Source organism: Citrus clementina, unplaced genomic scaffold, assembly GCF_000493195.1.
Source record: "Citrus clementina cultivar Clemenules unplaced genomic scaffold, Citrus_clementina_v1.0 scaffold_5, whole genome shotgun sequence".
NCBI classification, from domain to species: domain Eukaryota; kingdom Viridiplantae; phylum Streptophyta; class Magnoliopsida; order Sapindales; family Rutaceae; genus Citrus; species Citrus x clementina.
The window spans coordinates 35158935-35175290 of NW_006262201.1; the positions used below are offsets into that span (position 1 = coordinate 35158935).

At 35.3% G+C, this 16356-nt stretch overlaps 2 protein-coding genes across 4 annotated transcripts; both read right to left on the reverse strand.

The window, feature by feature from the left end:
• Positions 1 to 532: 532 nt before the first annotated feature.
• Positions 533 to 5162, reverse strand: LOC18041291 (auxin-responsive protein IAA8). Of its 3 annotated transcripts, none has more exons than XM_024183921.1 (7): positions 4972 to 5162; positions 3345 to 3761; positions 3041 to 3258; positions 2735 to 2961; positions 2444 to 2639; positions 1436 to 1497; positions 533 to 977 (listed from the first exon to the last, which is right to left on the reverse strand). In XM_024183921.1, the coding sequence occupies exons 2-7, from the start codon at positions 3753 to 3755 to the stop codon at positions 940 to 942; spliced, it is 1152 nt and encodes a 383-aa protein (XP_024039689.1). In that variant the 5' UTR covers positions 3756 to 3761; positions 4972 to 5162; the 3' UTR covers positions 533 to 939. The 3 variants fall into 3 exon arrangements, with proteins under 3 accessions (XP_024039689.1, XP_006433736.1, XP_006433740.1); XM_006433673.2 differs by having other exon boundaries at positions 3345 to 3791; XM_006433677.2 differs by having other exon boundaries at positions 2444 to 2585; positions 3345 to 3791; positions 4972 to 5160.
• Positions 5163 to 14298: 9136 nt separating this feature from the next.
• LOC18040658 (transcription factor bHLH61) lies at positions 14299 to 16011 on the reverse strand. Its single transcript, XM_006433679.2, has 4 exons — positions 15325 to 16011; positions 15042 to 15206; positions 14755 to 14922; positions 14299 to 14654 (listed from the first exon to the last, which is right to left on the reverse strand). The coding sequence occupies exons 1-4, from the start codon at positions 15952 to 15954 to the stop codon at positions 14568 to 14570; spliced, it is 1050 nt and encodes a 349-aa protein (XP_006433742.1). The 5' UTR covers positions 15955 to 16011; the 3' UTR covers positions 14299 to 14567.
• Positions 16012 to 16356: the final 345 nt, after the last annotated feature.

A 16356-nucleotide genomic window follows, 5' to 3' on the forward strand; every position in this document is an offset into this window, starting at 1 on the left:
ATACTAATCTTCCACGTGCAACACGAGTATGAGAAACTACAACCCAGCCAATAGGTACACCCAGTTAGAGAATAGAAGGCCACCAGCTTCTCTCGAGATGCATGGCTTACATTATTTCTGTGCCCCTTAATAACACCTAATGCTTGGTGCAGAGAAAAATTATTCAGCGGCAAGCATAAACTTCAACTATGAATAAACTTCAACAAGGTTAGCAACAAATCAGAGATTTGGTGGACTATAGCAGAAATTCATAGCAGCAAGTTAGATTTTCACGGTGCTAGTGGACTCCACCAATCCAAGTGCATCCAGTCCAAGTGCATCATGCAACTGCACCGTAGCCTGATCCTTAAAATAATTGCCCAACTAATGGTCATATTTAACTATCCTTGGAAAATGATTTTGCCCACATGAAGTTTGCAGTGCATGATTGCAGCTCCAATTGCAGTTGACTAAATGCTTCTATAGATATAATAATTAACAGGCGTCATATATTAATTAACAGACAGAGCAACATGAAAGTATGGCACAGACAGACAGGTAATGGAGACAGGGTTACAAATTAATGACATGGATGATGTCTTTTTTTTTTCACCATACAAGCACGCATAACAAAGTAGTTCAACAAACAACGCACTTTACAAACTAAGGCACCTGTTGGGAACAGGAACTTGTCAGAACTCCTTGAGGAGATCCAATCTCAGAGGTTCACTCCAAAATACAAGGTCTACGAGAGTTTTATAATTTTAATAACAGGACAACAATCACAGCTTACAGAACATGAAAATCCATCACAGTAAACGTAGTAATGTGGTAACACAGAAAAGCAGATGCCCTCCAACACCCCCAAGCATGAATTTGGATCATGTTATTTTCTGTCATCTGCCAGAATTTTATCACCGAGAATTGCTGGATGAATACCAACAATATGTTGAACAGTAGCTAGTTTCTGTTCCTGCATTTCTCCACAGCCCTTGGCGCTGCACGAAACAAAATCGCCCAAAAAAATGAGCCTAATTAAATTAATTTTAAGGCAGATATAATGGTGGACACAATTCATTGGTTCACGACCATGAATTGCAGAACAAATCAGACTGATATGCAGAAGCAATGGCAGAACTTATGCAACGGACTTCATCAAAAGATAATAGTTAATAAAGGACACATCAGGGACACCTAAGTTCTCAGAATACCATATAAGCTTCTCACTGGATTACGTAAAATAACAGTAAATAAATATCAATACTTCAGAATCCCATGATAAAAGTTGAGAGAACACCCCACACAAAGCAATCGGAATTTTGATCATGTTGCACATTGATCTAAAAGGTTCAGTTAAGAATATAGTAACAAAAATTAGATTACATGTAGAATTATAATTTTTTTTCTAGTTGAATAGCTCATGCAGTGAGTGCAGTGTTTGATTGACCATACATACCTAGGCCAATGGCATCAGTGCTCTTCATAATCCTCAACCTCTTGCATGTACCAATAAACATCCTGAAATGAATCAATGCATAGATTAGGCTACAATGCATGCCCAGGGATTTATACAACAATTTGTGATAAAAAGTTGCGAATCAGATGTGAGGGCACAGAGTTGCAGCATAAATTCAACTTCTATCTTATAAACAATAATAACAAATGCAGCAGTTAACGTCAATAAGCAGTCCTTATTCCCCATTCCCCATTCCCCATTCCCCCCCAACAAAAAAAAAATCATATCAATAAACAGTCTTTTCTGATTCTTGAGTTAACTAGTCTATCCACTAATCAAACTAGAGTAGCATCTTGAAACAAAATATTCATATATTCTTTTAGGAAATAAGAGCAGAACCCACAGTGATCAGGCTGATTGGACTAGATAAATTTACCAGATGCATGATATACATCCATTTACACAAATCTATAGAGACTGGAAAAAAGTGTTACAACATAGTTGTGTCCAGAATAACATAAAAAATTAGCCCTGGGTTATCTTCTAAGAGCTTTGGTACTGATATAATCTTCCTCCCTGCTTTAGTTGAAAGTCAGCCTTGAAAGATGAAACAGTGCCAAAGAATCATTCTTATATTCCGTTCATAAAGCTCTACAAATAATAATTGATGATTGACACAAAGTTGATTTGATGAAAGCTAAGGTCATATGTTTGAATAACTTCAATGTTATCAGCCTTCTGCATAGCTTGGATGTTACTCATTGCTATGCTACATCCATTTGGCATATTCACATCGACTTCAGATATTCTACTACCTATAACTACATCATCAAGCATCATATTTGATATGGAACTTCTTAAAATCTCTCCCACTACAATGACTGCACCGTTCTTATATAATAACTCAAGATTCTAAATAAGATCAATGGCAATGGAAATGTAAGTTATTCATGCAACATGCAGGAAAAAAATCAAGCAATAAGCAAAACAAAAGAAATTAGAACTTACTCCCAGGGGACATCACCCACAAGCATCCAATCCCCATCTTTGTCTTCATAAGTGAGAACGAATTCTGAGCCATGTAGCAGATCCTTCAACTTGCTTTCACTCAGCATCTCCCTGCCCAGAGCCCCATGAGATCCATATTGCCCTGATAACAAATGAAAACAGCAGCAACTGAATCCATACAAACCAGAATGTGCGTCTTCAAAGAAATATTGGCTCAGCACAAATTGCATAAATATATACAATACACTGATCAAAATCTAAAATTCAAACAGACTGTTAAAAAAGGCTCACCAATTGTAAAACAGCTGAACATCTTCTCAAGGGCAGAAGATAGTTCCTGATATTTAGAGTAATTTTTCAAGTCCACTTTTCTTAAATAAGGAGCACCATCCATGCTGACCTTAACAAACAGAGCACTGGAACCTGCTTTTCCATCTACTTCATCATTATTCTTAGACGAAGTGGCCAATGAATTCTTCCTAAATGATCTAATTGGTGGCCAACCCACAACCTGTGCCCTGTCACCGAATAAGGAAGATTGTAATTTTTCTATCTTACTGAATCCGAGATTTAACGCAAAACCAACTTTGGACTTACTTGGCAGCAGGTGCACTGCTACTGTTATTTGCAGAACCATTATGGTTTGTTATGGTCTCATTGTTAACATGAGGCCTTTCCTGCACTGCTTTTTGGTTGGCCATCTCTTTGCCTTTAGCGGTTTGAGGCCCAAGGTTCTCTTGAATAGAACCTGACTTCAGCCCCAAGTTTGGAGCAGCCCTGGGTGACAATAGCTCAGAACTAGAAAGATATTTCCCCTGCACCAAAGATTGGGTAATTTCCAAGTTAGATCGTGATAGAGAAAATAACTTCCAAGCATCTTCAGCCAGAGTAGTAACTTTACCTCTAAGAACCCATCCATAGCATCAGAGAACCCCCTTTTATTTCCAGAAACAACATTCTTCTGTGATGGGTAGTGGCTATCACTTGTTGGATGCAAAGGGAACAATGGCTTCTCATCCAGTTGCGCAGGACCTAGGAGGCAGAGTTCCGAACCTCTCTCTGGAGACTGGGACCCAGGAAGTCCGAGCCTCAGCTCTGTAGCCTTGAGATTCAGACTGCTCTTGCTACTCTCACCGGAGACACTGGAGACCACTGAGCTGTCCATTGAAGAAGAGTCTGATAATCCCATGTAGTTACGCTCTTTTATTACCGAGCTTTTTTGGCATACGCTGCCCATGGAGGCTGGAGAAGCCAGTAAATTGACATTGCCAGGACCCCTCTTCTCCTCACCAACACCAGGTGGTGGAGACATCAAAATCTAAAATCTGATACTTTAATTCCGTACAACCTGTTTAACATAAGAAGATCTACCACACTTGGACGTTCAAAGAATTTTATCTAAACACAAACACCCAGAATTTAAAATGAAAGACAGAGAAATAAAGAGCAATTTGATCCTTTAGGAAATATTTTACTCAAAAAGAGTTTTCCATTCAATAACAGCTGTCTATTCTTGTAAAGCAATCAATGGAACGTAGACTAAATGAATGATCAATATTGAAATTTCCAACACAATCAAACAATCTTTATATAACAAATTATGCTGCATATGATTCCAAACAGAATATGCCAAAAGCAACTAAGTCACAAGAAGAGATTCTACCAGTACAAAACTAACAGATCCATCATCCATGGGCAGAAAGGATAACTGAAGCACATGTGATGTGAACTAAGGTCTAACTTAGTCCTGCTTTGCTTTAAAAAGAATTCAAAATCCAACAAATTATATATCTAAATGTGTTTCAAAAGAATAGTGGTAGGGTTGAACATGATCGTTATGCATTAACTGTGCTGATTAATAACAAAGAAAAACAAGAGATTCATAAATTACAAAGCTTTAAAAAGTCAAACCTCAGCTTAAAAATGGAGCTCTGAAAAACTAAGCAATACGCCAGTATACGTGCATATTTACAACCCAAGAGATCCAAATCCCATTTTGTTAAATAAGTTTCTACACACTACAAACAGAGATTGCACGTAACTAAAAGACAAATCAAACAATTTATTGAAACTAAAATTAAAAATTACGAACAGAGTTGAACTCGACAGGTAACTGCAACCAATAATGCTGAGAAAAATAAATGCATGCAGAAAAGAAAAGAAAAGAAAAGAAAAGAGAAGGTCCAATATTAGGTTCCTGAATAATACAAAAATCTTATTTTTGAAAGGATGAAACAGCAGCGTTGAGCATTTTCACTGTTATCTGTACGGAAGCTAACTACAGAAATCATTTACACAAGACTTGCACATTTTCTTTGCTTTAATTTTCTTTACAAGCAAACAGCAGCAAAGCAAGGCACAGAAATTTAAATTAAAAAAAAAAATTAAAGCACCAACACTAACAAGAAATCCACCAGAAATAGAAAAATCAAAGAAAAAATAAAAGAAATCACTCAGTTACAGTAATCATAGACCAACGAGACGGGAGCAACTGAAAAAAATTTAAAAAAATTAAAAGCTGACCTCACCTGGTTGGTTTTGTTGATCACTTGCCGGAGAAGAAGTAGAAGATTTGCAAAGCTGAGACTTCAGACTTGAGAGAGAAGAGAAAGAGAGAGAAAGAGCTAAGGACCCTCCATTTGGCACAGAGCAACAAAAGCTTATTTGCCGTCCGATGTGAAACTCTATGCATTTAAAAAACAATATTTATGTCTTTTCTTAAAAAAAAAAAAAAAAGGTAAAAAAACACTCTTCTTTCTTTCCTTTGTATTTTGTTTTCTGTTTTCTTTTTAATAATTCTTTTTGTTTTAATCTTTTTTATAATCCGCCGAACGATAGACAGAGGGAACGCTTCTCAATGGCTGATGGGTCCCTGATTGTTTTTATTTTTTTGATTTTTTTTTATGAGGTGTCCCTGATTGTTAAATGCCAGCCGTCGATGCGATTTTAATTTCACAATTTTGGGATTAATTCTTTTTGATGATGAAAAAAAGGGCTTTAGTGTAAAGTTCATTCATAAAATCTCTGTGATGGGTGGGACTTGGGAGACTGGAGCAAGGCATAACTTTGTACACAAACAATGTACTTTGTACACTGTGCTTACACACACGCTTCAACTTTTTACTCTGTATTTTTCTTTTGTTTTTATACTACACCTTATATTCTCTTAAAAGATATTACAAAGTTGGTATTTTAAATGTCAAACCAAAAATTGGGAAGGAAAGTCCCATTTGTCAAAACATTTTCATGCATGCAAATTACTTTAAAGCGGATGAAATGACCGGACCAGGTGACGAAATGAGATTTGACAGAGAGAAATTTACAAGCAATTGGGCCCACGGGCTATGATTTCATGCACATCAACGAGTAAGCATGGGTTACATGTTGCGCCACCGCAATCATGTAATGTGTGCCTGGATCTGCGAAGTGTTAAGGCCTAACATCTTGAATCCCTAATATGCCCTTGTAGCGGCAAATTTGTCTTTTAACATTTCGTCTCATGACGTGTCAAAATCACTGCCCTTGGATGTCGTTTTCCCAATTGAGCTTAGTTCAAGCCGATTAGATTCGAAAGATGTCCTAAACTTTTTGGGCAGCGATTCCTATTCCCTCATAAGAATGTGGGCACCCCCAAGCGAAGCGAAGGAGACCCTTTTACCTCCAACTAAACCATATTCTGTTGACTTTATTGCCAAAATATTTATCATATCTGTATAATCATGATGCTTTCCAATTGCCTATGTACCCAACACCAGCGGCTACTCTTTTCAAATTTCTCTACCCATTTTGCAAAGAAAGAGAGCCTCGCGATAACAATGAGAAGCAAAGAAAAACAAGACTTGCTTAGCTGAATATAACAAAATTCAACCACCCCACTCATTGCTCTCGTATTTTTATCATCAAGATTCCTCTGCCCCTTTGCCCCATGTTACATACAAATTACTAATTTAATCTCTCACAAATACCCTCCACTCACATGAAATCACTCAAAATGGGTCCCGCCCACTTAGTGTCACATGGTTTGTTAGAGCCCAGTCTAGGGGTCCACAGCCTGCACAGAAAAGGGACATATTAGTAATTATACCAACGTAGTTTTTCTGCAAATAGCCGAAAAATTATTCGATGCCTTCTACGTAGGGACTTTGGCATAAGTCATACCATAATAGAATGGGGGCAGAAATGGAATTTTGAATAAAGTGGACGGGAGGATAGAGATGGAGTGTAAGTTACGCAGAGGGCAATAAAAGTGTGTATGAGAGAGAGAGAGAGAGAGATGAGGGTGGAATTCGGATTGAGAGAGAGAAGGGGACAGAGAGAAACAGGGTAAAGAAGTATGATTGATATATTGGGGGACAAGAAAGCGGCTTTTAAATTTGTTTTGCCGGGAGCAGATTGCGACATTTAACTTCCTTCACTATCCCCCTTTTTTCACGCGATGCCTCCCTCGCTTGTGTGTCACGCTCTTTCCATTAACCATTTTCCTTCCTATTCTTTTTATTTTTATTTTTATTTTAAAAAAAGCATCATGCTTGTCATGACCTTTTTTTTTTTTTTCTCTAATAACTATTTGGATATACAGTCACGGGAAATAATATTATTACCATAGTTTACATCTGTGGTTGTGGGTGAGAAGTTACGACGCACGCGCGTCGGTTTGAAATGTGGGTGTGGAGTTTTAGTAGGATATTTTATTTTATATTGTTTCCTGAAGGCGAGAGATTTCGTAACCATCATTAACTGCCTACGGTAATGCACGCGTTGCCCTGGAGCCATGCATACATGTAGTGATTGAGCATCATGAACATGCCGCAGCTTCTGCATCCTCCATCATCAATTCATCCTCCACGTCATCTAGTTATCATCAGGATGAATTAGGCCCGTCATTCTTTTCGGCGCTCTTGCGCCAATGACAATGCGCCAGGCCCAAAAATTGGGCCTCTTTAAGAATTAGCGGATTGGCTTTGCTTGGCTCCGAAAAGTGAAAAAAGTTGTCAAAAATGGTTGTTGCGAGTGAGTGAGAGAGTGCACTGAAAAATTGAAGGTATGCTCACATATATATAATAGAAGTATTATTTGGAGAAAAATCAGAATTAAAGAGCATTGTGAGTTACTTTTAGTTTGATTTTTCAAAGAGCAGATATTGTGGGATTATGCCTCGGAAACTGGAAGCTCTATTGTGTTGACTATCTCAATGATAGTGACAGTTTAGGTCCGATAAGATTATAATTTCATTGTCAATTCGTGGGCAGAAAAGAAAAAAAAAAAAAAAGGAGTGTTGTGCTGGGTCTATCAACAAAGACTTTGCTGCCTTGCTGGAAAGTAATATTCATAATTAATTTACGTGTTATTTCAATATTTATTGAGCATATGAGAAATGGTCAAGGATATGACATGGTTGATTCATAAATGAGAATTCAGAACGATAGGCACTTGGCCAGTCATAATATAGACTTTTTCACAAGCAAGCGCACGGGTGCACAATTTATAAATATTGTGAAGAAAGCTACACTTGAACCAAAATGAGAAAAGGATGGCCGCTTTCTGATTTAATATTATTATTTCTTGAATAAATTCTGTAAGTTTTTGAGTCTTGACAATGCTGTGCTTTTTTCGCCTGATCTAACACGGCCTTCCCTTACACGGCTGCACTCTTTCTCAACTCTTTGGGCCAAACTATCAAATGGACTGGATATAGCCCTTTAAATTCCTTATAACACCACTTTTGAATTTTTATTTCAAAAGTACCCCTATATCCTAAAAATTAACCATCTTGCCATGAAACTTCACCTTAAAGAGTGTATTTCTTTTAAGTTTTTATATAGAAAATGTGTACAAGTCCTAAAATCTTAAATTATTTTCTTCAAATTGCATAGTTTTAGTTTTCATGACTTATAAGTTTCTCAAATAAATTTTTTAATATTATATACAATGCAATTTACATACAAGTCAGTAAAAATACTCAACAGACAAAATCAAATGGGCTTATATGTAAATCCGCTGTCATTGGGAAGACTCCAATCTTTACAATGCGTTTCACATTTAAGTCCACATGTATATTCAACTAAAGCCTAACAAAGATTAAGCCCAAGAGGCCTAACAAATATTAAGCCCAAGAAGCCCAACAAAGAAAATCAAAGAATTCAACTCGGATTTGTCACCATCCAGACCCGAATCCTAAACAAGAAAATTTATGTATAAGCCTACAGAAATACTCAACTAAAGCCCAACAAGGATAAGTCCAAGAATCCTGACAACGCGAAAATAATAATAATAATAATAATAATAAAACAACAGAGATAAGCTCAACAATTCCAACATGGAAAATAAAGAAATGAACTCCGTGTTGTTACTGGGGGAGACTTGAATACTTCACCTCAGGAACTTAAAATAAACCAAATAAACAATTATCCCAACTTAACCAAAATTTGAAGGAAATCCGACAAAGTTTTATATAAATGCGAGATCTCAAACAAAATTAACACAGCATTAGTTTTTCATTCCCAAGCTAAATAAAACAATTTCACAAGAAATAGCTCGGTTTAGATACAAGTTATTTTCAGAATATACAAAATAGTTAATTTAGTGTAAATATCTTTTTGTGCCATTTCCTGTAGATTCCGCAAATCTGAAGGCAGTTTTAATTAAATTCAAATTCGTATGAGTATAAAACAAAGATTAATTAGGAGGGTTGTGCACAGACGTCACTGTGACGTCCTTCTCCATGCATGGCCAGTGTAGGAGGCTTGCATGGACATGCCATTGCTACAAACTTCGGTACCTGATCCCCGGGCATCGACACTAGCAAGCTTTGGAATTGATTTTGCTCCGGCGCCTGGAACTACAAGCATTACTAGCAAACTAATATCAGTTTATGATGCGCCGAAATATATGGAAAATACAAACAGATAGTAATCAATTAATTTTGCGCGAGAGAGGCAGATAGTTAATTACCGTGTGCAGATGGTGGCTATTGGTTTGAATATTATCATTATCAGCGTGAATGAGGAGGGATCGAACTTTATGCCAATTGAGGCAACAAGTGAGGACGCCACTCATGCAAAACAACATCATCAAAAGCAGGGCTAAACCGAGAGGGAAACCTATGGATGGCCGATTTGATGATGACGCTTCTTCATCATTCCCCATTATTTATTTTACTTCTCGCTACGTACGTAGTACTCTAAGCTACCTTTCTTGCTTCCTTCAAGTGTACATTTAATTGAAAACAATCGTGTTAGTAGTATTATAGGAATTCAATTTTCGAATCATCAAATCGAGTATCTTCCGTGGTTTTAATTTTGCTTCCCAGGGTTTGATGGTGGTGGTGGAATTGGTTGCTATTTATTGCTTTTTTTAAGCGACTCTTTGGTGGATGGTGGGTTAGGCACTTATAATCCTTCACGTACAATTCAAGGCCAGTACGGAAGAAGAGAAGTATTGGCGGGGTCCTAGACTCCCACTCGCATTTGGCTCTATCACATCAGTTGGTGCTTTCACCATTCACTTCTCAAAATTTTCTTCTTCGATCTCTATATACGATAGTATTTTGTAAACAAGGAATTAATAAGAAAATTAAGTCCCAAGCTCAGCTCTTTTCTTTACCCGTATGGCTTGGCTTTAAGTTCAACTTAATTTGCATATCAATTACATTTCAAACTACGTATATTCACTTAAACAATCACATAGTGAAGGCAATATAGTACATGTGATATGTTTGAGATTGCAGGGATTCTATTGTATCTTTGATAATCACTTACATATTAATTTGATAGTTGCTTTTGCATTGGGTCCAAAAGAAACAAATCAAATAAACAATTTAGTCAAATATATTGTAATTATTTGGTGGATGGTCCTTATAGATCTAAGTCGCAAATTGATCTAGTTATATAGTATCTCATTACCATTAAAGGGTAAATATTTGTTTACTCTCTATATTTTGAATTAAATACTTGTTTATTAAAAAAAATTAAAACTCAAAATACCCTTACATTTAATAATTTAAATATGTTTCATCTATACCTACCTTTATTCTTAACTTTTACAATGATATCCTTACAACAATATACTTGAAATTAACTAGTTTATCTTTTAAAAAAGTTAATTTTAACAAATTGACCAATAAATATTAGTATGAAAGAACTAGTACTTTTTTTTTTTTTTACGTGTGCAACAATCTTATTAATAATTATCTATAAATAAGTTAGTGTATTTGAATTTAAAGCAATGTTTAAGATCTTTGCAATAATCTTACTAATAATTATTTTATAAAAAAATAATTTACAAAAATTAATCCTAAAAGTAAAATAATGATATAAAAATTTGGATAACTTTTTAAATTACTTTTGAGGCTCATTTGATAAATTATCATTTTTTTTTCTTTTCATTAACATTCTCAATAATATTGTTACAAGAGAATTATTGTAAAAGGAAATAAAAAGTAAAGACAGCATTATTGTAACATATTTAACAATATAAGTGTTTAAAAGTATTTTTTTAAAATATACAGTTTAATCGAATGTCTAAATCCAAATAAAGAGATTAAAAGAGCATTTGCACTCATCTCAATCACATATCAAACAACTGTTTGACCAACGTGATTTCATCTATGCGTTTTAATTACACCATCATAAATGGTTGACCCCCCAACCCATCATAAATTCTTGCACTTAGTATATTAATGATGTTGCAATTGTCACGTAGTGATTGTTCCATTTCACTGTTCTTATAAATATTCTTCTATACTAATCATGACGTTAAGCACGGGTGCTTATAAAGTTCTTTACGGAACTAATTCGCTCTTAATTTGCCAAATCCTGAGACCTACACATGTATCATTCATATCATTACAAGCAACGAATTATATATGCCCATCATTACGTTATGCGTGCATGGATCTTGCTTCTCCATCTTCACATATTTTCATTATCACAGCTAATTTCAAAGGTTAATTTTGGATTACCCCTCATAAAATCATAATCTTTAAATTATTTTCTTTATTTTTAAAAACATCACGTCGTTATTGTTTATTATTTTTAATGGTCAAAAGGGTAAAACAATATTTGTATAATCTCTTCATAGTTAGTTAATAATAAAAAAAATCAACCTCTATGTAAGCTAATTTTCATGGCCTAAATCCATGGCTACACGCGATCAAGTCAACCAAATCATGCCAACTATTTGAAATAATGTGATAAATTAGGAATATAATCCTCTCCTGATATGAGTTTTACTGAACTTTTAAAAATTTTCTGCCATGTGTCTTTTAGTGGTAGTGTATCAGTAAAATTTAAATTCTTTTATTTTTTATTTATTAACAGCCAATCAACAATTGAGTTATTTGCTCAAGATATGATCAGATCAGGAGAGAATCCTGATCCGATAAATTATGGGTACTTTTGTTAGAATTTAGTGTGATTCTGATTTGGTAGAGGTGAAATTGAAAAGATTTTTTAAACTTTAAGGATTTCGTCTATTTTATTTGTTATTTTATTAATTAAAATAGTATTTTTTTAATGTTAAAATAGTTAGTTAATAAAACTGTCAAAAAAGAATATTTTCCTACTTTAACAAATCAATGCCGTCAATCGTTAAAGTTAACTATTTTTAGGGATAATTTAATGTTTTCAAAAATAAAGAAAGCAATTTGAAGATTATTAATTCAAAGAGGACTAAGTTGAAATTTACCCATGATTCAAATGATCTAATTATCAGTTTACTGCCTGAAGCGCCTTCTTGTGAAAAGGGTTCTCCACTGAGGAGGGTGCGCTATAAATGTTTTCCATTCATGGCCTTATCCCTTAAAGATAATTTACATTATATATATAGATGCGTCATTGGGGTGCATGTAACATCTATCAAGTTCCCCAATAAAATAAGTCCAAATATTTTAGGTCATGATCGTTTCAATATTCAATTATATATCAATTCTCTTTCAAAATATAAGTGGAAAACATTATGATTTCTTATCCACTATTTATATGCAACAAGGAAATTATTGGTGGATATACAAATGTTGCTTTCATTAGCGGCAGAGCTATACTTTTAAATTAGTTGATGAGAATTTAATTTACTTAAGTTAATTTAACTATTCTTTTTTAAAGTACTTTCATTCTACTCTGAACCTAATTTACTTATGTTGAAGTGATTTTGGTGATTAAAATGTAACTTTTGTCTTCATTTTCGTATTTTATTCAAATTAAAAAGGGGTAAATAAAAATTTAATTGAGATTGGAAAATGATTTTTTTCTGAAAAAAAAAAAACCCAGCTTAGTTGGGGCAGGTACCAAGCTGTCCCAATGTGACTCGACTTCACCACCTTTTCACGGCCACTACAATAAAACAAAAACCTAGCTAGCTAGTGCTTTGCTTTTTATCCATATCGGAAAGAAAAATAAGATGCCCAGCTCAGTCTGCTCAGACATGGCTGATTGCTTTTATGCTTGCGTTGCATCAATGATGAAATAAAGGTAAAAGAAATTGTTAAAATGGGCCGTTGATATCAGCAAAAGGGCCAAATCTTTCTTCGGTCCATTGACCTTGCGTTCAAAAATTCTTTTATGTACTAAGAAAACCCAACGTCCAAGGTCTAGTGAGTGTTTCCCGATCACATTACTCCTCCTTTTGGGCGAGTCCATGTTCAATTGTTCATTGCACAATAGTATATGCCATTGAGTTTAATTTTCATGAAACCTAGGATTGATCCGAGGGAAGTGCAATAAATTTGATCTGGGTAATTTACTAACAAGTTTATTATCCCAACATCCACATAATGTTTTGAATGACTCCTTGCTTTGCTGGTAAAGAGTCATAGAGAGAGATTATAAAGGCAGCAAGCACAAGGTAATCATTTTCTCCGAAAGGAAAACACAGTGCTGCGGACCCTGCAAAGGTAAAATTTGTGCCATGAAAAGATGTGTGGAAATGTCTCAACTTCTTCCTGCAGCTGCTTTTGGAATTGGATTTGGGGGGCTTCATTTAAAATTATGTCGAGTAAATATATATGCATAATTTTACCTTTTCCCAAAAGCACGGCCCCTTCTTTACATCATGTATTTAATAATATCAGAGACGGCAAAGTGAGTTTCACTTAAAGGGTCATGCCAAGCGTACCAGTGAAAGCATAAATTAAAGATCAAAAGCGATCAAAGACAAGACTGGAGCGACTTAATCAATCAGGACTGCTTTGCTTTTTTATTTGTTTATATGCATTAACACATCACATAATAATTGAGCTTTTTATTCTTATCTGATGCAGAATTATTCATTTGGAGTGATATGCTTGTAGAGCTTTTGATTCCTTAACAAAACAATACGCCTCATTTGTCTTCATGGAAATGATTGTTGTATTGTGGGGACATTAGATTAATCAAGTTTCCGATAATTTATCTTTTTTGCATTTGTTAAATCAGCTCGCCGAGCTTACACTGCAGGATCCAATTGGGCTTCATTTTTAACTTTGTTTCCGAAACAAAAGGATTGATCAGCGTATTTACACACAACAACGTAGGATATTAATTATTGATATGAGGAATAATTCTCCAATGATGATTTTAACAACAAAGTAAGGATATTACTAATAGATAAAAAAATTACATTTTTTTATATACTAATAAATGTATTAAAATTTGTATTTTTTAATATTTTAATGACAAGTGAGAATGTCCGAAGTAGAGAAAAACTATTGATATGAAATCTTATTTCATTGCAAGTTAAATGTCCAGTCTTAAGTCTAAATACTAATGCTGTTCAGCATTTTTAGCTGCATATAATGAACTCTGTTTTGAACTTCTGATTAACAAGTTAATTACAATCTCAAGAAGGCTCAGTAATTTCTAGTTATATATGTGCCAGGGTTCAGGTGGCGGCGAGTGCTCATTGGCTGTCCTGTTCTCTTTAGGCGTACAGAGGTTTAACCTTAAGAATTCTAGTATTTGAATTCCAAAGTACTTGGGAGAACAAATTAAAACAAATTTTTTGCAATCATAATCATCTTCAATCAAAACGGATATTACATTGCCCTGAGAAGTAAACATATCTTATTCAACAATTAAACAGCTCAATGAATTCATGGAGAGATCACTGATGAGGAATCCTCTTATCCCAAAACTTCCCTCTCTTAGTGTTTCTACAAACATTTTCCTCCATATCCTGCATTCCTAAATAATGCCTGCTTTATGTCTTCACAACTCAAAGTTTCTCTCTGCTCCACTCCCTGTCACCATCACCATAAATGATGAATACAATAATTAGGCCTAATTAAACAACAGGACATAAAGTTGATGGACCTGAAACCAGAACTTAATTGTACCTACCTCTGAGCAAGAAGCTTGCATTGCAAAGTCATTGAAGCAACTAATAACACACTGCTGAATCTCAAGACCGAGTGCTTCAAGACTCGTTACCGTCGACAGCAACAATCCTGGCTTCCCTGCGCAGCAAATCTCAACCCGGGTATCCATATTTGTTCTTTCCACATCAAACTGCAATGCAATTACATTTATTCAGTGTCAGAATTCCATTAATTAATTACTTAATTAATGAAGTTCAGTGCATGCGTGTCTCATTTTAATTTTTAATCAAGGAATGACTCCATGCATACCTTTGGTGAATTTCTTACTACGATTTCATTTGGCTTCACATCCTTAAAAATGCCAGTCTCCAAATTATTTGAACCTGCTTGAATTTCTTGCTGCAAGCTACTGATTTTGTCAAGCAGCTCTTTCATGTAGTCTATTGTATCTGCAAGTATAGATGTTCTGTCCATCTATCGAACAAACCCAACAAGACAATTAATTAGCTTAATTAAACCATTTTCTAGAAAACGAAAAATTCACAAGTACACAATGAACAATGGAATAGAGTTTATTAAAAACATTATTTACCTTGCTTATCTTAGGAACTATTGATCTGAGCATTGAGAGCCTGTCATTTAATCTCTTCCTTCGCCGCCTCTCAGCCATTAGATTCTTTGATGGCTGCCCACCCAACTTCTTGTTTCTACTCTTCCTTTCCAGGCAATCAGTCCCCATGTTAAAAACAGGGAGCGTTTCCGGAGACTCATGAACAGGCTCTACTTTGAAACAATTTTGCAGCATCTCCAAATTCTGGAACTCATCAGCGAGTAAATTGTTAGGCTCTTCGCCATCCAACTCCATCATGGACAATGGAGCCTCTTCTTGAATTGGAAATGAAGGCGGCGTATGCGTGTGCGAATCGAGCGTGTTCATGGATGATGAATCCGTAAGCTGCGGAGCTGACAACTGATCGTCACCATATGGACAATAGGCAGCCTCATTGAAGAAGTTATTGTAATTGAAGTGATCTTGTTGATGAATTGGAGCTGAGAAAGAATTTGGAGAAAAGGCAGCTGGGTTCTCATCAAAACAATCATAAATCCAATTACCATCAGAAAAAATCTGATTCATTTCCGCAGGAATACTAGTATCCCAAGTGTAAGCGTCTCTTCTCAGAGCTAACAATTCCTCTAAGAAGCCATGCTCACTAAACTCCATTTTTCTCTCGAAAATGAAGTTAAAATTGCTAATTGCAGGTGCAGGCAGTACGTTGAGAATAAAAGAAGTTGCACCTAGTGGAAGAATATATATATAGCTGGGAACAGAACAAGAACAACCATGAAATGATATTAAATTTTTTAATTAAATTAATCATAACAATGGATTAAATTAGAGTGCGTATTAGAAAATGGGGCATATAAGCTAAGATTGAAATGGAATCTGCCTTTTTTTTTAATCCCCTCTTTACTGTTTCCATGGTCTTTTTCACCGAAATCTGCAATCAAACAAATTAATATTAAAATCTTTTGTTACTCTGAAAATTTTGACCCACATATCTGTCTCAAACGAAGGGTGGCCAGCCTTAGCATCATAGACCCTGTCAGGTTCTTTGTATGGTTA

Excerpts from the sequence above, each read along its gene's own strand:
- LOC18040658 (XM_006433679.2), bottom strand. The coding sequence starts at position 15,954 with ATGGAGTTTAGTGAGCATGGCTTCTTAGAGGAATTGTTAGCTCTGAGA. Across the intron at positions 15,207-15,324 it reads TAGTTCCTAAGATAAGCAAG|ATGGACAGAACATCTATACT; the intron begins GTAAATAATGTT and ends TTTGTTCGATAG. Across the intron at positions 14,923-15,041 it reads TAGTAAGAAATTCACCAAAG|TTTGATGTGGAAAGAACAAA; the intron begins GTATGCATGGAG and ends ATTGCATTGCAG.
- LOC18041291 (XM_024183921.1), bottom strand. The coding sequence starts at position 3,755 with ATGTCTCCACCACCTGGTGTTGGTGAGGAGAAGAGGGGTCCTGGCAAT. Across the intron at positions 3,259-3,344 it reads CTATGGATGGGTTCTTAGAG|GGGAAATATCTTTCTAGTTC; the intron begins GTAAAGTTACTA and ends TCTTTGGTGCAG. Across the intron at positions 2,962-3,040 it reads AGCAGTGCACCTGCTGCCAA|GGCACAGGTTGTGGGTTGGC; the intron begins GTAAGTCCAAAG and ends ATTCGGTGACAG.